Below are 19144 nucleotides of genomic sequence, written 5' to 3'. Positions count from 1 at the left end.
CACAAAATAGGCTCCTCCTCCCATTTTCAACAAATCAGGGGCGAGAACGTTGTCATTCGGGACGATGGTTGGCTAGGAGCGTGCTATGTGGTAAAGTTCATTTCTAAGAGGGTAGGTATTTTCCGCATTCATCATCATTAATTTATCTGTTGTTGTTGTCGACATTTAGAGAGTGGGCGTGCTCACGTTTGGGTGAAATTTATTAACACAGGTTGGTTGGAATAGGGAATAATATGTTCGATTGCGGTATTGCGAATTTGGAATACGAAAATCGGTATGGAGTAATAGGGAGTTTTGGGGAATCGCAAGCGACCTCTGATTCCGACTCCGTATCGCTGGCAGTCAATCAGATATCAGCAAAGTGTTGTCAGCCAGTTCAAAACAATCAGGCGATTGGCTTATCATGTTTCCGGAAACGTCATCGTGACACTTGTACGTTTTCCTAAGACTCCCTAATTATGTGTGCTACGTAGAGCTTTAAAGCCCCTCGTTTGCTTTTCTGTGCCTGTTTGTAGAAATAAGTAGCAATAAATGACGGCGATGTCAAGGCAGGAAACAAGTTCCAACCGGTTGTAGTGAGCGCTTTTTAATGGGATGATGATGATGATGGTCGGCAGTAGACAAAAATATGAAGATTAATGGGATCTGTCAGGCATTCAGTATCTCGTTAGTAATATATCCAAAACCACTTCTTTTCACATAATATTCCAACAAATATCGCTTGCTCTTGTGTTTTGGAATTTTTGTGTTATTTCAACACAGTGTTCCGATACACGTGCCTGCTGGGGTTACTTAGACAAGAAAACAGATAGGCTGATTCCATACCGCGTATTTAGCAGTCCAATATTAGTGCCACATGCCATCGAACGTTTTGCGTGCGACATAAAATTCTTTAAAACAGAAGCACAAGATAATTTTTTTCTTCTCACTGTTACGACGCACCCGCGCGTGTGATATCTCATCTGCGTCTACCATGTGTGCGTGCGTATGTGTATGTCTCATCTTTTTCATCGTCAGCCCACTCATATATTATCCCACATGCACTGAGGTATGCTACCGCAATTTGCGGTGAAACACCTAATTTCATCGTCATTCATGTAACAGTTGTTATTGTTGTTCTTCTTCTTGTTGTTCTCTGTATGAGTGCAACTGCCGGTTGGTGAATGTGCCTCTACATTACCGATCCGACTGCTGTCTAATAGAATACGGTATTGATGTGTTTGTCGTTCAGTCGCGGTAAAAGAATTAGGTTTGTGCTACAGCTATGGCTTAAACGTAGACCAATCATTCACCCCCGTCGCGGTGTGTCGCATATCGTCATGTGTTATGCATGGCTATATGTCATAATCGCCATGCCATTAGTGCCACTTCGCGAACATGCTACCATTGTGGTTGCCAGCAGCCAGATCTGCCTCGCATGCCGTGGACATTGTCCGCTCATCGTCGTTCTGTACTTGCTGTTGTAGACCAGCTCCCGTGGCATAGTGGTTAGGATGATCGCTTTCCACGCCGAGACTGGGAGGTGACACGGGTTCGAACCCTGTCACCGGCTGTGCTGGCTGAGGTCTTCCCTGGGTTTTCCGAAGACTTTCCAGACGAATGTCGGCACTGTTCCCCCTGAAGTCGGCCCAGGACGCATACTAACCCCCCTGTCCCCCACTCTTCCTGCTGTCCTCTCTCCACCTGTCCACGTCTGTACGCCGCTCTTAGCCACAGTTGCTTCGCGGCGCTAACACGCAAAAAAACTTGCTGTTGTGGACACTGCCCACGAATGAACTATTAACTGATAATTCAAATAGCTCATGGTTGATTAGTGGACGACGACCACGGCATCTTTTTTTTCATTAAGAACTTTTTTTTCTTCTTTTTTCTCGGTTCCACGTTTGCACTGCCAAATAACTGTTACTATAATAATTATTTTTAAAATTTCGTGTTAGCGCCGCGAAGCAACTGTGACCATGAGCGGCGTGCAGACGTGGCCCAAGCAGCACAACATCTTGGCACAACATTGGACCAACATTGGACCAATATTGGCAATACCGGCCCAGTATTGGTCCAGTATTGCCGATATTGGGCCAATATTGGCCCAAGGTGTTGTGCTGCTTGGGGGACAGATGGAGAGTGGAGGATAGGGGGTTAGTATGCGTCCTGGGCCTACTTCAGGGGGAACTGCGCCGACACTCATCTGGAAGGTCTACCGGAAAGGCCAGGGTAAACCTCAGACGGCACAGCCGCGGTGACGGGACTGGAACCCGCCCCACCTGCAAGCCTCGGCGTGGAAGGCGATCACGCCAAAGGCTACGCCACGCGAGCTGGGGTGTTATTATGGGTGGTGGACACAGATGTGGAGAGGGCAGCAAGGAGGAGTCCGGGACAGGGGCGTTTGCGTGCGTCTTTGACCGACTTCAGGGGAAAGTCTCCTGAAAACCCGAGGGAAAACCTGAGGTTCACTCTAAAATCAGGTGGCTGGTGACGTGATCGTGTAGTGGTGGTGGTGCCCCTGAAAGAGCTCGTCGTTGTCGGCTAAAAACAGAACTTCACCACATAGCACACTCAAAGCCAACCATTGCGCCTCATGATACCGTTATCACTCCTGATTTGTGGAAAGGGTGTACGCCTTTTTGTGATACTTATCGTACACTCTTAAAAACGAACTTCGCCACATAGCACGCTCCTAGCCAACCATCACCCCGAATGACAACGTTCTCGCCCTAGATTTGTTGAAAACGGGAGGAGGCTGAGCCTATTTTGTGCCGTGCATTATGGCACAAAATAGGCTCCTCCTCCCGTTTTCAACAAATCAGGAGCGAGAACGTTGTCATTCGGGATGATGGTTGGCTAGGAGCGTGCTATGTGGTGAAGTTCATTTCTAAGAGTGTAACTGCATACTTGTCACACACAAAAAAAGGCGTACGCCTCCCGTTTTCAACAAGTCAGGACAGATAACGATATCATTCGAGATGAAGGTTGGCTAGGAGAGTGCTGTGCGGTGAAGTCTATTTCTGGGAGTGTGGGAACGAACGATGTCATTTGGGATGACTGTTGGCCATCGGGTCGTGCTATGCTTTGAAGTCCTGTTTTAACACTCTAAAAACAGAACTTCACCGCATAGCACGCTGTGCGCCAACCATTGCCAAGAATGATAGAGTTATCGCTGCTGATTCGAAGAGAGAGGTGGGCGTACACCTTTTTGTGGCAATTATCATATATCCAAATTGCCACAAAAACGCGTACACACACCTCTCCCTTCGAATCAGAATCGATAACCATATCATTCTTGGCAGTGGTTGGCGCACAGCGTGCTATGCGGCGAACTCCTGTTTTTAGAGTAAAGAGTGTACACTCTTAAAAATGAATTTCACCGCATAGCACGCTCCTAGCCAACCATCATCTCAAATGATATCGTTCTCTGCCCTGATTTGTTGAAAACGGGAGGCGTACGCCTTTTTTGTGACACTTATGCTGTTCATAATTGTCACAAAAAAAGGTGTACGCCTCCCGTTTTCAACAAATCAGGGCACAGAACGATATCATTCGACATGATGGTTGGCTAGGAGCGTGCTATGCGGTGAAGTTCATTTTTAAGACTGTCGGCACCAACGAGAGAATACTGTATCCGCTGGAGCATATATACGGAACTGTTGCCAAGCATCTGTGTTACGTTTCGTACTACTTCGCCGCTTTCTCTCTCCCTTTTATTGTTTGGGTTGGCGAAGCGGGACGCAAGCAATAAGAGCGCTACATTCTTTTCCACCCACGCGCGGTGCCATACAAAAGAATGCCCCCCCCCCTTCCTGAATCCCGCCGAAGAACACAGTTGACTGCTTCAACCCGGTACATAATCTCACAGGGGGACGGCCATACGGAACCTATAAGTAAAATCGATAACACAACGACTGTATTGATTCTGGGGACTCGCTCCAAGAGGTCTTACCGCTCCGGATAATACGGTGGGCCGATTCGAATTGACGGTCGGCTGAGCTACATTTAGGTTGGAAATTAACTTACTCGCACTCTATCGGTTACCATTACGAATAACGATTTCCTTTAATTATCCGCGTTGTTTTGGTGCAGCGAGTATTGCTCTTGTTTACAGCATAACGATCTTTTTCTGTGAAGGTGCCGTAGGAATACCTTATGCGGGTAATCAAGCTGTCTTAACAGTATTAAGTGCCTGGGTGTTGTGCTAGACTTCCATCTTAACTGGAAGTCACATATTTCATAAGTATGTTCGAAGCTATCTCAAGCATGTGGCGTTTTATACCAGGGTGAGAAAAATCTTCCCACTGGCTATCTTAAGAACTCTATATTTCTCATTAGTCCAACGCCATCTCTTATACTTAGTCGAATCATGGGGGCACACTTATAAAACTTACTTAAGACCCATTGAGCTTCTTCAAAACTGTATAATTCGTACAATATTGAATGCACATCCTCGGCAATCAAATATACCATTGCATGAGTCACTGCGCATTCTACCATTCAACACATTGTGTTTCGAGAGGACTGTACTGATGATAAGGAAATGTATTATTACTGAACGGTTAGTTCCGGGTCTTCGTTTTTCCTCTGTAACTCGCACTAGCCGCTCTGTGTTAGGGCATCATCTCTTAGTGCAACATCAATCGAACGAACATGGAATGCGAACTTTACAACACCAAGGCGTAATTAAATGGAACTCCTTACCGCTGTCTAATTTCATCTAAGAACTTTAAATTAGCTTTACATAGGCACTTACTTCGCAGCGCTGATCATTAACCGACATAGATACCTGTATATGGCAGCACTGTCGTGCATTAACCAACTGTATTAATATCCCTTCTGTTCAGGATTGTTGTAACTTGTGTATTTTTAGTGTAGCAGGTGTGTGGTTCAGTGTACACTGCTGTCATATATTTATGTTTGACATGTTTCTGCGGATCGCACTAGCTTCGGCTATGATCCGGGTGGTTTTTCAGCCTTTAAATGTATCACTCTTATGGTGTCACTGCAATAAAAAAATATAAAAAAATATATAGATAAAAGTGTGGGAACTGCCTACGGAACAAACCGACTTGGAGCGCATATGATTTAGGAACTAAAACAACAACAATGAATGAAGAAGTGATGATGACATGGGATGTTTCCCCGTGGTAGCCATAGGACCCTACACCACTTCACAGAGGTTAATGTGAGAGGATGAATTAATGGTGAGCGCGAAGCGCCGACAGGTCAGAGTTCTGTTTAGAGCTCTTCGAGAAGTCCAATGGCATGCATGATTTAGGAAGAAGAAAACACTGATGTCAGATTACATATGCGCAGTTACTAGTCGTGTCTGAAATTTGATTTGAGCGAATTTTGCGTTATTCCTGAGGCTCGAAATACACGTCCGAGAGGGAGAGGAATATGTGAAAGGGCTATGCATGGGTTGTCAGATGCCAGAAAGCAGTGGTGTCCAGTTAGTGGGGTACACACAAACGCACCGGCTGAATCCTTGCAATCGTAAGTTGGAAAACAGAAGAGCTAAAGCATTTTCTAAGGTGTATATTTTGAGTGTCTGAAATTGTGTGTCGTTTACTCCGTCTAGCGTGTAGTCATTACCTTTCAAATTTTCTGAACTTATCTCCTCGTTTGAGTGCGTGAATGAAATGTTATCAGCATGCTATAGCAGGGTTCTATTTTCAGCGTTTGTATACTAATAAATGTATTGAATAAAAAAAAGTGGTTATGCCGTTGACTACAGCGTGAGACCCATCTACGCACGGACCTTATTAACGCCCTGTGATCGTGTGTGTGATTTATGCTTCTTTTCTGCATTTTTTTTCGTTTTCCCTCTATCCAGTTTGACCTCTGGCTGGCCTTTCCTGTTTTTTTTTCTTTAAGAAACCTTCGTACACCCCCTTCCACCTACGCAAGCGCAACGCGCATTTCCCTAAGTGGACAACTTACTGCCTACGCAATGTCGTCGCCCAAACGTTCTAGCTATTCAAGCAAGGACAGCGGCCATTTGCCAAACGAGGAGCGGCATGTAACTGTGCGTTTGTCCCATTTGGTTTCATTACTATTCTCGACTTGCTCGACTAGACTCGCTGTTCTGGCGCATTTTGATCAAGCATATCCATTTTTTTTTCTTTCACAAATCAATCAACCGACCTAGCACAAGCAGGACAATCGCCGTTTTGCACGTAATCCTATGCACGGCCGCCAACTGGTCATTGCAAAGTAGAATGTCGGAACGCAAGAACTAATAAAAGTTAATGAAGACCATTTCGCTTAAGTGCACTTGTCGTATTCGAAGCTGTAGTCAATCACATTAAACAGTTTTATGTTCACTAATTTTGCATACCATTTATTTCATTTCCCGCATGGCGTTAACACCATTCGTTCCTCGTTGATCTCATCCACACTTTTAGTCACACGTGCGCCACAAGACAACCAATCATGATCCATATCCACGCTGACGTTCTTGAGTGGTGGAAGTCGTGCTGTCCGTACTCTCTCTCTCTTTTAAACGTCTGCGAGACGAGGGCGGCACCAGGTTCTTCCTGTGAAGGTCACAGTCACGTAGGTGTTGGAAAGCTCTGAACGCGGCTACACCTTCCTCGTCGGCGGCCGGAACTTAGACAATGTACGCTCGCGTGATCTCCAACCATTTTGTGAGTGGCCGCTGGCGGAAAGGAGACCACAGAAACGGCGACCTCTCCCAAGTGAAACACGGAATAGAGAGCAGTAAAGATGTCTCCTAATGCCTCGAACAACTTGCAAAAGCAAAGTGCCCGCTGTATACCTGCATTGCATCATTAACGCCGTTCAGTAGCACATCGCCTTGATGGTAAATACGTCATTGAGCGTTACAATGACGGCACCAAGACCATCGTTATCGCGTGATAGGAATATCGGTCAGGTGCCTACGGGCACTGCTTCCTTTATTGATGGTCACAAAGAACTGGTTGTTTGTCTTATATCACACAGTTAAAACGATCTAGACACGTATTTGAAACATTGAATGTCCATGTCCTATTAAAATAAATCGCTGCAGGCGAGTAGCTACGACGGCGAAAAATTCAATTGGTACGTCTTAATACGAACGGATTATCATACGCACAGCGTTTTTTTTTTTATGTATCACAAAGTAAGAGTCTTATTGCGAGGGCATGGAAAAGGATACATTTTGAAATGGTATCCAAAGGAGCTTGGCCTACCATCGAAACTAAGTGCGTATATCTGAGGCGAATGTTGTTTGCATATCGTATTGTTAATTGATTTGATTTTAATGGTTTCTAAATTACACATAAACTACAGGAAGGGATTGCGTGAAAAAGCGAGGTAGGCCCAAAGTTGTAAGTAAGTAAGCGCCAAAAAAGCGGCAGTCGCTTGACAAGGGCATAATCCTGATAATACTCCTGTCGGCTAAAGCTGGCAGAAATACATTAAAATGGCGTAGACACAGGTTAGCTGGCTGGTTTACTGCGTAATGAACGTGTCTGAGTAGAGTTTTCTCTGTCTTCTGACCGTTGATCAGGCACCTTTATTATGGGGCTGAAATACACCACAAATTGTGAAATTATAAATAACATGTTACACGAAGCGTTATATAAAAGTAAATTGTACAAGTTATATAAGCGTCATAAGCATCATGGAGTAGACGGATCCACGGTTGTGGAATCACCACCTCCATATTTTTCTTCACATATTCATCCATCCATCCATACAGTTATACTAATTATACAAATTATAAACAACAAATTTATTATATTGTACACCTTATTGTGTATGTTATCTCAATATTGCATTAGTTCTTTCAATAGTATTCTAATTGGAGCGTAAGTATATTTAACCAATTGCCGACCAGTGCGTTATGTTGGGAAGTGGAAAGTTGGCTTCCCCTTTATAAGACTCTTGATGTGTCAAAGCACCCTTTACAGGCGCTATCCGAAAACCGCATCGAACAAAGTAGCGAGTGGAACGCACCTATGTAACAGGAACGTGGAATCAACATATCATTTTTAGGCACATGTATTTTGTTCATGGACAGAGCTTGCATGGGACCGCTTGGATAATTGCGCACATGAGTGGGATAAAATAAAATTAGCTGCAAAACAACAGGCAACGGAATCCGCTAAATACACCGCTTTTCTTACTTTGTATCCGTCAGGTTGATTGGTTGATTGAAAAAGAAAAAAAAAAAAGCGTGGAGGTGTTAGTCCATCAGGTTTGTGGCTTGTATTTCCCACAACGCTATGCGTCACATTTATGTAACTCTTTTTCTTCGTCAGCCCCGACACTGTACGTGTCAAAGAATGAGGGTGCCGCATGTCACGGGAACCCATATTTATTAGGATACGCCCCATCCAGACAAGACAGCCGAAAAACTACTGGCTGGACAACAGCAGATGGACATTTGACATTCTCCCCGTAACAAACGACTGGCCTTTGTGACACTTCCTTTTACCGACCGACTGCTCATCTCTCTATTTTAATAAAGCACCCCCTCTCATACCTCGGGGGCAGCATCAGCATCTCGGGCGGTGATTAGATAAGCTTCGTAAATCACGTCCGGCTTTACGTGACGCTTTTACACGGAAGGAACAGGGAGGGAATTAATCCTCCTGTCAGCCACAGGCTCGACGAAATACATAAATAAACAGTGAAATCGTCTGCCTTTAATCTTTGTGTGTGCGTGTGTGTGTGTGTGTCTGTGTGTGAAAAATGTGGGTGTACGGGATGTGCGCGTTTGAGAGATGGCAGATGTTTTTCTCGGTGTCGTTCTGAAATATCTTTCATGTCAGAAACATCGGCCTTTCTTGGTTGCGAGGACGTCTTCCTTGCTCGTGGCGCTTTTTTCTTTCCTTTTTTTTTTATCGCGGCTTTCGTGGGGTTGTCACTGCTTGTTCGGAAGCTTAAAGGAGACATGAGAATAAGAAGCTTTGTTGAGAAGATTACGGAAAGTATGTTTCGTAGTGCGTTTTGCCAAGGGACAAAACAGTGGTACGTCGGACGGAATGCTGTTCGAGCGTACAATGGCGGCTATTGTGTGCGGGGACTTCTGGTTTTAACATCGTGTTCAAATGGTTTTCTTGTAAGCTCTGGTGTCTTTTATTTCTTTGTACGGTAAACCGTGGCTACGTGCGTATGAATTGGACTGTGTCTACTTGTCCTGACAGCCATCGAGCAAGTGTTTAGAACCGCAGCATATCCAGAAGAAACTGCCCATGTCTTTGAAACCGTGTTATTTTCAAACCTGTTCAGTTTTAGATAGGAATACCTTCCCGCCCCTAGTGTTGATGCGGAATGTAATAGATTATGCTCACAGTTGCCAGAGGCTCACGGTTCTGATGCTAGTTGTTGCCGCGGCCCTCTACGTCTTGTGGCCTAATAGATGTAGAGCTCTGGCCCAAAGTAGGCGCCTGCGAATTCAGTACCCGCTGCACATGTCTCTACGTAAGCAACTCATCGTTCACTTGGAGACAGAACTGATGCGTTTAGGGGAGACAAAGTTTCTGCGGCGTTGGTCTACTCTACACGATACATTTTCGTCAGTATCTCTCCTCTGTCGTTGCTTGCCGTGAGGTTTTGTCTGGTATTCTACGCCTTGAACTTAGCATTCTCACATTACTCTTAGTAGTGTTGAGCTAGTATTAGTGTTGCTCGTACATTATCGGATCGCATCGAAATGTAAAGCGCGTGAACGCTGCACTTTGGTGTATCCGAATATGTTTATTAAATATATTTAGGGAGTGACTTTTTCGGGTTAAATGCCTTTCTCAGATTCGGCGGTAAAAACCGGGCGCTATTTTTAAATCTGTAATTCGGGAAGAAATCGGGCGATAATTGTGCCTTCGGGTGCTATCGGGTGTTTTTGTTTCTCCTCTTGTCTATTAAGTCCTTTCCTAATCTCTCTCTTTTCTTCTGTTCTTTTTTTTTTTGCGGGATTGTGATCTTCCAGCGGTAATCCCCGAAGGCATAGACAGTGTTGGCACAGATGGGTGTATTGCTAGGAACGTAAGTGACCCATTCTTACATGTGTTACACGTGGCGACCTTTCTTCCTCTTCAGTGGAAACGTCACTTGAGGATTTCATAGTGACTGGAATTCGGGGAGAAATCGGGTTTAACCCGAATTGGTCGGAGGTCAGTTCGGGGGGAATAACCGGGCGGAATCGGGTTTAACCCGAAAGAGTCACTCCCTAAATATATTCTGAAGAGAGACTGACCGTGTCTTTGAAACCGTGTTATTTCGTACTGAAGATTGAGAGGTGGTGCGTTCGAATCCTACCCCTGGCTGTGCTGTCTGAAGTTTTCTTCCTTGATTTTTTCGAAGACTTTCCAGACGGATGTCGGCACAGTTCCCCCTGAAGTCGACCCAGGACGCATACTAACCCCTCCCCTTGTCCCCAACTCCTTCCCGCTGTCCTCTCTCCATCTGTCCACATCTATGCACCGCTCATAGCCACAGTTGCTTCACGGCGCTAGCACGGAACTAAAAAAAAAAATTTATGGATATTTATGTTATTTTTTTACTTAAGAATACTGCAGGCCCTTTCTCGGGCCCATGCGGGTACAGAAAAAGAAAGGATACAGCTGAACCAGAAGGAAGTAATGCCGACGTACTCACAGTATTAGGAAACAATACGAAGTAACCACGTCACGAGACAGTTAACGGATAATTGCGATAATTACAGAATACTACAATAACAACAAAGGGTTGTTTAGAAAGGGACTGGAGCGCTCCACTAAACGTCTCAACAGATCCGAGAGACGCGACAGCGGAGGGCAGTGCATTCCACTCTTCGATAGTGCGCAAAATGAAGGGGAACTCAAAGGTGTCAGTGGCAGCTAGGGTTGCCACCAGGCCGGTATTATACCGGCACGGCCGGTTATTTGCTTCCTCTGCCGGTTGCCGGTCGGAAGGTGATACCGGCAGCCTTTTGCCGGTATTTGTGGCTCAAGACCTTTCATAAGGGCTTTTACGGGGTTTTTCCTTCAACATTCCACTGCAGCTTGAATAAATCTGGAGCACAGACCAAACTCCGCAGCCACCAGTCGTTTTCTTAGTTATTCATTATTATTATTATTCATTGTTATTATTATTATCATTGTTATTCATTATGTCTTGTGTTCGGAGGGTACAAGAGCAGTGGTTGTGCAAAGCTGTTGGTGGTTGTGTCGAGCCAGCTAGAACGTTCCTCACCCACTTTCCCTTTCCCGCGAGCCTTTCCTCCTTTCCCTCTGTTCCACCTCCTCTCCCTCAGCCGGTATTTTTCACTCCGAAAGGTGGCAACCCTAGTGGCAGCAGTGCAGGGAAGAACTGCTTTGGTATGACTGATCCGTGAGGACTGCTGCGAAAGTGGGCTCAGAAAGGACGAAGGATCGAGACCTAAGCAGCCATGGTACACTCAGTAAAAGAGCTTCAGCCTCTGTATTTTCCTTCTAACACTCAATGGTTCAAGATTTGCCCGATCGATCTAGAAGTTCAGAAACGGAATCTAGTCGCTTAAAGTTTGAATAAATGAATTTTCTAGCCCCATCCATTTCTACCTTTCATATGTACATATTTGCCGGAATGACTGTACATATTGTAACTAGTGATAGTACTGACTGTAGATAGGGCTTGTACATATTGCAACTAGTGTGCCTGTCACCAAGTTTTTCGCACATATTGTCGTGAATAAATTTTCCTATAACAAATGAATTCTTTTGACATTCTTATATGTTCACGATATATGTATATACCGTACTTTTCGGTGTATACACGCGTGTGATACACGAAAAATTTGAAGAAAAAAAAGGCCGTGCGTGTTATCTATTAGTGCGTGCTATACACTGATACATTTCCGCATAGGACCGCCAGTAACCTTGTATAACAGGCAGGGTGATGTCGGGTCAAAATCCCGTTGAAATCAACGGGTGCGAAATTACGGTACAGTGTTTTTATTTTTTTAGCCACTACAGAATTTTTATAAAAAAAATCTACGAGAGCAGCATAGATGTTGCTCTTGCATTTGAGTTCTACGGTCAGACGGACATCCTCTCGAAGAAAGTGGGCAACTACAAGATGACTGATTACCTAAAATTTATTAACATTTTAGTTAGGGGATTTCGGGCAAAAGCGAGGTAGCAGATTGAGAGACTATCCTAGTTGCAAGCCACTTAACGTTTAAAGAAAATCATGAAACACACACGTGCGCTAAAATATCCATCACCGAATTTTGATATGCGAATGTGCCGAAACAGAAACCGCTGCGACCAGGAACGCAGGCAGTATTGCGACCATTTCATGTCCGAGGCCCACGTGATTTGGAGATATGGAGATGATTGGAGTAGGTACCGCTCAGCTGGACAGATAAACCGCTTTCCTGCCCAGATAAGCCTCCGTCTCCGTCCTTCCTTCTCTCTCTCTCTCTCTCTCTCTTTTTTTTTTTTGAATAGCAAGCCGACCTCTGTCTGGCTGACCTTTCTGTTCTTTTTTCCTAATAAACATATCCCCCACCCTCACCCCCACCCTTGTCGGCGAGTGTGATGCGCTCTTCAGGCGCGCTTTTTTCGGTTTCGCCTCATTTGCATAGCGAAATTCGGCGATTGATACTTCGTGGCACGTTCTCATTTCTTGATTTTTTAAAGGATGAAATGGATTTCGACTACGATAGTCTCCGGTACTGTTATGTTGCCTTTGCCCGAGACTCCCTGATTAAAGAGTCAATTAATGAATTTCAGGTATTTAGTCATCTTGTAGTTACATACTCTCTTCCAGAGGATGTCCGCCTGGCTGTAGAACTCAACTGCAAAAACGACAGATTAGATTAGAAGTAGCTCTTACAGATTTTTATAATAAAAAAAACTATGTAAGAGCTAAAAAAAAACTGTATAATCACGATATGTATATAACCGTGATCCAGATAAGTAAATATCAGGCCAAGAATTAGATATATATTGTTTCTCGCTGTAGCTCTTCCGGCAGTCGGACTAAGTTTACTAAAGTCGTGAGTTGAAAGTCAGAAAGCGCGATGACAACGATAGGTCCATCCATTACATTAGAGTTACATTAGTAGAGGTACTCCAGAACCGGAAATGCGTCACCTCTTGGAGTTTAATTTCCGGTCAAGCTTTCGGGGCGGTATCCAGTTTCAGCGCTGCTCTATACCATGCATTTTTTTCTTCTTTTTTTTCGGTAAAGTGCGCCGTATTTACTTAAGCCGGTGCCAACTCTGCGCGGCGACTCGGAAACCGGAAGAGATATCTCTAACGCTAAGGTTAGAAAAAAAAAATTCTTTCCTGCTTTGTGAAAATCACGGCAAAAGAAAGTTCATGCGGGGAACTGTTATACGCGGCAACTGCGCGCTTCATCGTTATGGATTCAACGTAAACCAGTTGAGACTAAATCACGAGGCGCCTATAAAGAATTACATCTAATGCGGTAAGCTTGAGACGCGAAAATCGGAATTTCAAATCTCTACGTACGCATTCCCGACGAAGCCCGAGGGCGTTCTCTACAAAGTGTAATCGCTGCCTTTCATATTGGAAAACCGTGCTCTTCAACTCAATATCACGGTGAGCCGTGATATTTAGGGATCCTGCAGCGTCAAGATATGCTTTCGACGGTGATGCGGTGTTGGGTGGCACGCTGTTGAATTTCAAAGAACGTAGGACGTGCATTATGCCTAGCATCGATAGATAGTGTACGACCAAGCTGCATGAGATACTAAAAGCTCTAAAAGTAGGACACCCCGAGGGAAAACACGTAATGAACAGGAGCGTGTTTGTCTCCCAGTATGCATTTTCAGCGCTTCTAGTGTGTGTGAATTTTAAGACAATTACGACAGGTACCAGAGGAACGTTTTCGTACTGTTTCTTATGCAGTTATTGCTATGCTTGTATTATGATACTCAGAGTATAGTTAATTATTCGTTCAAACAGACGCTGTACTCTCTTTCATTTATTTACCGTAAGATAATTGTGAGAAGCAGCTCATAAATCAAAGCTAATAAAACAAAGAAAGAAACGTCCGCTCTATAGCAGTGCATTTATCGTCCAAGCATTCTGACGTCCAATTTCGAGCAAATTACGATTCCACTTCAAAGGAGAAGCGCGGCTCTTACTTGATAGAAAACGCCATTGTTTCTTACTGGCTTATTAGCGCGTGTTCGGATCGTTTGTAGGACGTTCGAACTCTGCGTAACGAGCCTTTCACACGTGTTGTGCTTCGTCATTCGCGGGTTGTGCTTCATCACATCAGATAGTAAATTATTTATTTAGGAGGAGTCGATGGAAGCTGAGGGGTCGAACTAAAATGGTAATAACGGTGGTCGTTAATGACTGATGGGAGGGTTTCTTGCACAAAATGGCGTGAAGCTAATCACGGCAGCATGCATGCAGACGTCCGAAAACCGTGCTGGCATGCTGCACCATGCAAGTCAGTGCGAGAAGAATGCAATCGTATGCAAAGAACTCGAAATGAGCATGTCAAAGAAGCAAGAAGCTTTTGAGAGGTCGAGGTGTTGATGGCTCGATTTGAAAAGGTAATATTGCCACGCAAGTCCGAAGATAAACTTGGACTGCATTAGTTATCACCACGGTTGTCGTCACTTTCTCCGTGGTTATCGCTTGAGGCAAGAATACATCGTATTGTGTGTTCCAAGAAAACATCTGTAGCTTCTGAGCTGTTTGTTTGAGAGCTACCATTTTTTCGCGGTTCTCTCCCGTCACAGTCATCTGGGTTCTCACGGAAATTTATTTATGCCCACAATGTACACATTTTGATATTGGGATAATCTAATCTAATAAGTCAGTGTGCTTTTGAAGGAAGTAGCAGTGAGAATTTGCGATATAGACTTTATGATCTTTTTAGAAACGCTGAATCAAATTCAACCAATTCCAATCGCTCGTCTGTAGATAGCTTATGAGAAAGTCATTTGTGCAGGAGTAGCGCGTAAACTAGAGCGAAATTTTTTGCCTTTTTTTCCACAACACATAACTTGATTGACGTTTACTTGAAAATAGCTATTTTATCGACACCCCAAAATGATTTTACTGTGTCTTAGTTTTCTGCATCAACGTTTCCTTCACTGACCTGCGCGTATTGAATACGTGGCCGCTAGCAAGGTGACAACCGCCACTATGATCAGGCGACCAGGCACTCTGACCTAGATTATTAGAGTCAACCCTAAAAAATTGTCGCTTTCGATACTAGCACACTCGACCTCTCAAGAAATGAGTCGCGAGCAACAGACCAAGTAACGAAGAAGCAGCAAGCGCGGAAACACCGAGCGATGCAATGGCAAAGAATACTGGCAGAAGACATAGCAGAGATCCCTAAGACTAGCTACTGCTCTGGATCAGTCGCTTTTCACCAACGGCCTGAGCGCGCTAAAGGTTACCAGGATCGGTGAGTTTTGCAGAGAGAAATACGGGTCTATGGAATCTGCAAAAAATGGAGGTATATATGTTTGGAGACGTGTGTTGTCTTATGACCCAATACCTCTAGTTCTGGTGGCAGTGATGGCTGTGATGACGTTAATATACGCAATTATTTCAGTAAAAGCGCAGGTTACTTTTGTCCACGGCAAGCAGTCGCCTGTATTTACCATTTCTTTCTTTAGCAACGGCCGTATACGTTGCTTAAGGCCCTCCTCCTCGCATAGCTAGTCTACAGGATCTCTATGGCAAAATTTGAAATGACAAAGTTGAGAAGAAGAAAAAGGTGACTCACATGAGGCATGAGGTGATCCGTGCTGCCCACACGCGTCACCTTGTTGCGGTTGAGGAGCTTCTTCACCAATCGCTCTAGTTGCTCGTTGAATTTCATGAAGGTGACGTAGGCTGCGTAGCATGTCAGCAGGATGGTTGCTTCCCACCAAAGGATGACGCTGTCCCGAAAGAAGATCATCAGCACGATGAGGATGATGGAGTAGAAGGTGACGTCACGGAAGAGGGGCCACCACGTCAGCTGAAGCACCGACTTGGAGAAGATGGCACACATTGAGATAACGAAGAGGATGTTGAACACCGCTGACCCCACGATTGTACCGATTCCTACATCGTCGAAAGATATGAACACCTGAAAGGACAATGATCTCTTCTTAGGACTGTGTCTCGATCTGGGACAACTTCAGATTCAAACTGAGCAATGTTCCGTTATACACTAGCGAGATGAAATCTCATAGTTTTTTTACTGGTGGTGGCGATGATGTGGAACTGCGTCTACCGCCACCACCGCACCATTTCGTAAGCATCCATAAACATTATAAATACCTAATTAGTATATTTTCCCTATTGGTTTTGGGCTTGGGTTTGTTTGGGGTGAACCACCCCATCTCATCGTCAGCATCTATTGTTGTTGTTGTTGTTGAAACAATGAATGTCCCGATTAATTTTGACATCCTCCATATTTTTCGAAGCACAAGAAATGTAAGGTCTTGCGAACTGCGAGCATGTAATATGCTGCTTATACTGCTTAAATGCAGGCCCATCTTTCCGCTACAGATAATGAGAATAATTTATGTTAGTTATCTTCAAAGTCGACTTACGTATTGGCTAGAAACTTGGGGCTGTACATATAAATCCTACCTGATTGATCTAATACTCTTTCAGAAACGGGCTATATGAATTATTACGTTTGCCAATTATCGCACACAATCAATAATACGCTTAAAGACATTACATGTATTAACAATCGAACAGCTTATAGTGCAAAAATGGGGAAATATAATGCACGGCGTAGTAAGAAATAACGATTCCATACATATGTAATGTTCAGGACTGGCGGAGAGAAATTACGGGCCCCGGGATGAGTCATGCACGGGCCGTCCCCTGCTCAAGTCTTCATAAGGGGGGGGGGGGATGTACGTTTATTTCGGAAAGGTCAGCCTCACCGAAGGTCGGCTTGCTATTCCTAAGTCTTGATAATATAGTATAAGTATTTTACTTTTATGTGATTACGACGGGCCTTGGGTCATGCGGGCCCCTGAAGTGGTCCGGGCCCCGGGGCGCCATCCCCGACTGCCCCCCCCCCCTTGTCGCCGGCCCTGGTCATGTTTTGTACATCCCCGAAGACTAACACGACCGCAAACAAAGCGAAACTCCATAATCTCTATGGCAAAAAATGTTTATGGCACACGTATAACCCAGCACTCCGGAGTTCGTATTTGGAACCAATTACCCATTCACATAATAAATAGCCAACAGTTTTCAGTATTGTTGTGTGACTACATTAATAGTTTTCCAGTGAATGTATGGTGACTTCGCTACGATTTTTTTTTCTCAGTAATGAATTTGAGTATATTATGATTACTATCACTATTTTACGCTATGTATACACTAATTGTTCTTCACTGAATGTGTGATGAATGTATAATAAGGAACCTTTTAGTGACTGTATTTTTATTTATTTTTTGCTGTATTTTTTCTTTTATTTTTTCCTCTAATCCAGAGAGTGATGTGATAAAGAAAAAAATGGGAATGTGAGTTTGTGTCTACTAAAATGATTGTGTTACGGTTCTCGCAGATATGCGTGTATGTTTGTGATATATATATAATGCGTTCTATATCCCTGCCTAAATTGATGTATGTATGTCATTAGTGGACCCGGCACTAGCTGTAAGCTCAGCGACCACACATTTTTTTGTGCCAATATAAAGTAGTGAAAGAAACCGAATAAACTTGAATCTTAATTCGGTTATATCATGCGAACTAGCTTTACTGCCAAGCTTACACGTTGACATGACGTGTGGTGGGCGGCTTCCGCCTTCGTTACTTGAATTTGCTTGAAGTATATTCGTGTTTTTCTTTCTCCAGCACCACTTCCATTCCATATCTTAAATATTTGTTTGTTTGTGCGTTTATTTAGCTGTTTATTGGTAGCACAACATTCAAACGAACTCGTGCATATACCCTTTGCAGAGAGGAAATTACCATCAGAAGGGACTACAGAAAAACAGTCTCTGTTAGAAATATCGGTGACTCCCGACCTGACGGTTTTGCATCATTCTACCCTCACCAGGTCGCTGAATTTTTATTACCTTTGCCAATTGGAGTAAAAGCCTCAGGTCAGGAGCCGCCGTTATTTCCAACGGAGGCTGTTCTACTGGAATTACCACCACTAGGAAGTAACTACCAGGGAGTACTACCAGTCTCTGAGAAACTAAAAACAGTCTAACTAAGTCTAACTAAGAACAGTCTCTGTTACAAATGTTCCACGTGTGTACAGTGCTGGACAAAAGTTTACGGAACACGCTTCGGCGCATTCCTTCCGCAGGGTGACACACTATCAACGAATGCGACCGCACGGACTTACAGACATGTGCCTAGGTAACCCAGTTACCTGTTTGCAAGTCCTTATGGTACCATTCGCTGCCTGCGTGTCATTCTGAGGGAGGAATGCGCCGGAGCGTGTTCCGTAAACTTTTGTCCAGCACTGTACATATGGATGCGGGTCTGACATAAATGAGGCACAACCTCTTACCCCAATAACGCTTGTGAATAGTTCCGGCGCCGATCCCCCGGCCGCCATGAAGGTGGCTCCGGCTACGTCTTCGGATATGCCTAGATTGAGGGTGATGACGTCAAGAGCCGGGATGAAGAACTCGTCGCAGATGATGGCAAGCGCCACGAACATGTACACCATGCCCACCACGTGCAGTATGACGGCGCCTCTGCGACGTTGGTGCGGTGTGAATATGTCGTTTGGAAACTGAGCAGATTTCACGGTGTCGTTTGAAGAGTTGTTGGTCGCTTGTAGCAGGTTGCGCCGGATGACGCGCAGTGGCTGAAAAGAGATGGGAAGACAAGTATACATTGAAAAATGTTTATAAGAACTTAATAGTACACTCTAAGAAAAAAAGGAGTACTTTTACTCCTTTTGGGGAGTAATTCCATTGCCACAAAAGAATAGTCCCTTTCGGGAGTAAATGCACGGGAGTAAATGAATGTCACAGAGTGAATACCGCATTTCACGCGCTGTTGTAAGAGTCCCAGGTACATAATTGGTGCGCATGCATGAAAATACTTTGAAGCAAACCGTCAACGGTGATATATCAAGTGATATAAAATCTTGCGCCATACTAGGGCACAATTTGCGAAGAAAGATGCGCTAACTGTTTCTTACTCTGTGTGGCTGGAAAATTGCTACGTTGTCTGAGTTATACAGCCTTATGTCGTTCAAATTGACCAAG

The 19144-nt window shown here is 44.3% G+C and overlaps 1 protein-coding gene and 1 long non-coding RNA gene across 3 annotated transcripts in view; one reads left to right on the top strand and one right to left on the bottom strand.

The window, feature by feature from the left end:
* LOC135388964 (sodium/potassium/calcium exchanger Nckx30C-like) overlaps positions 1-19144 on the bottom strand; it is a 174711-nt gene that overhangs the window by 68144 nt on the left and 87423 nt on the right. For both annotated transcript variants that reach the window (XM_064618854.1, XM_064618855.1), the window contains exons 3-4: positions 18436-18738; positions 15685-16032 (exon numbers count right to left, since the gene is read on the bottom strand). In XM_064618854.1, the coding sequence (XP_064474924.1) occupies positions 15685-16032; positions 18436-18738 (651 nt within the window). The remainder of the gene's footprint in view (positions 1-15684; positions 16033-18435; positions 18739-19144) is intronic.
* Positions 1-19144, top strand: part of LOC135388966 (uncharacterized) — a 162962-nt gene that overhangs the window by 77859 nt on the left and 65959 nt on the right. The gene's annotated exons all lie outside the window — the stretch shown is intronic.

This window comes from Ornithodoros turicata, chromosome 3, assembly GCF_037126465.1.
Source record: "Ornithodoros turicata isolate Travis chromosome 3, ASM3712646v1, whole genome shotgun sequence".
Taxonomy (NCBI): Eukaryota; Metazoa; Arthropoda; class Arachnida; order Ixodida; family Argasidae; genus Ornithodoros; species Ornithodoros turicata.
Note: the sequence above shows the minus strand (reverse complement) of the source record. Positions and strands in the feature narration are given on the sequence as shown.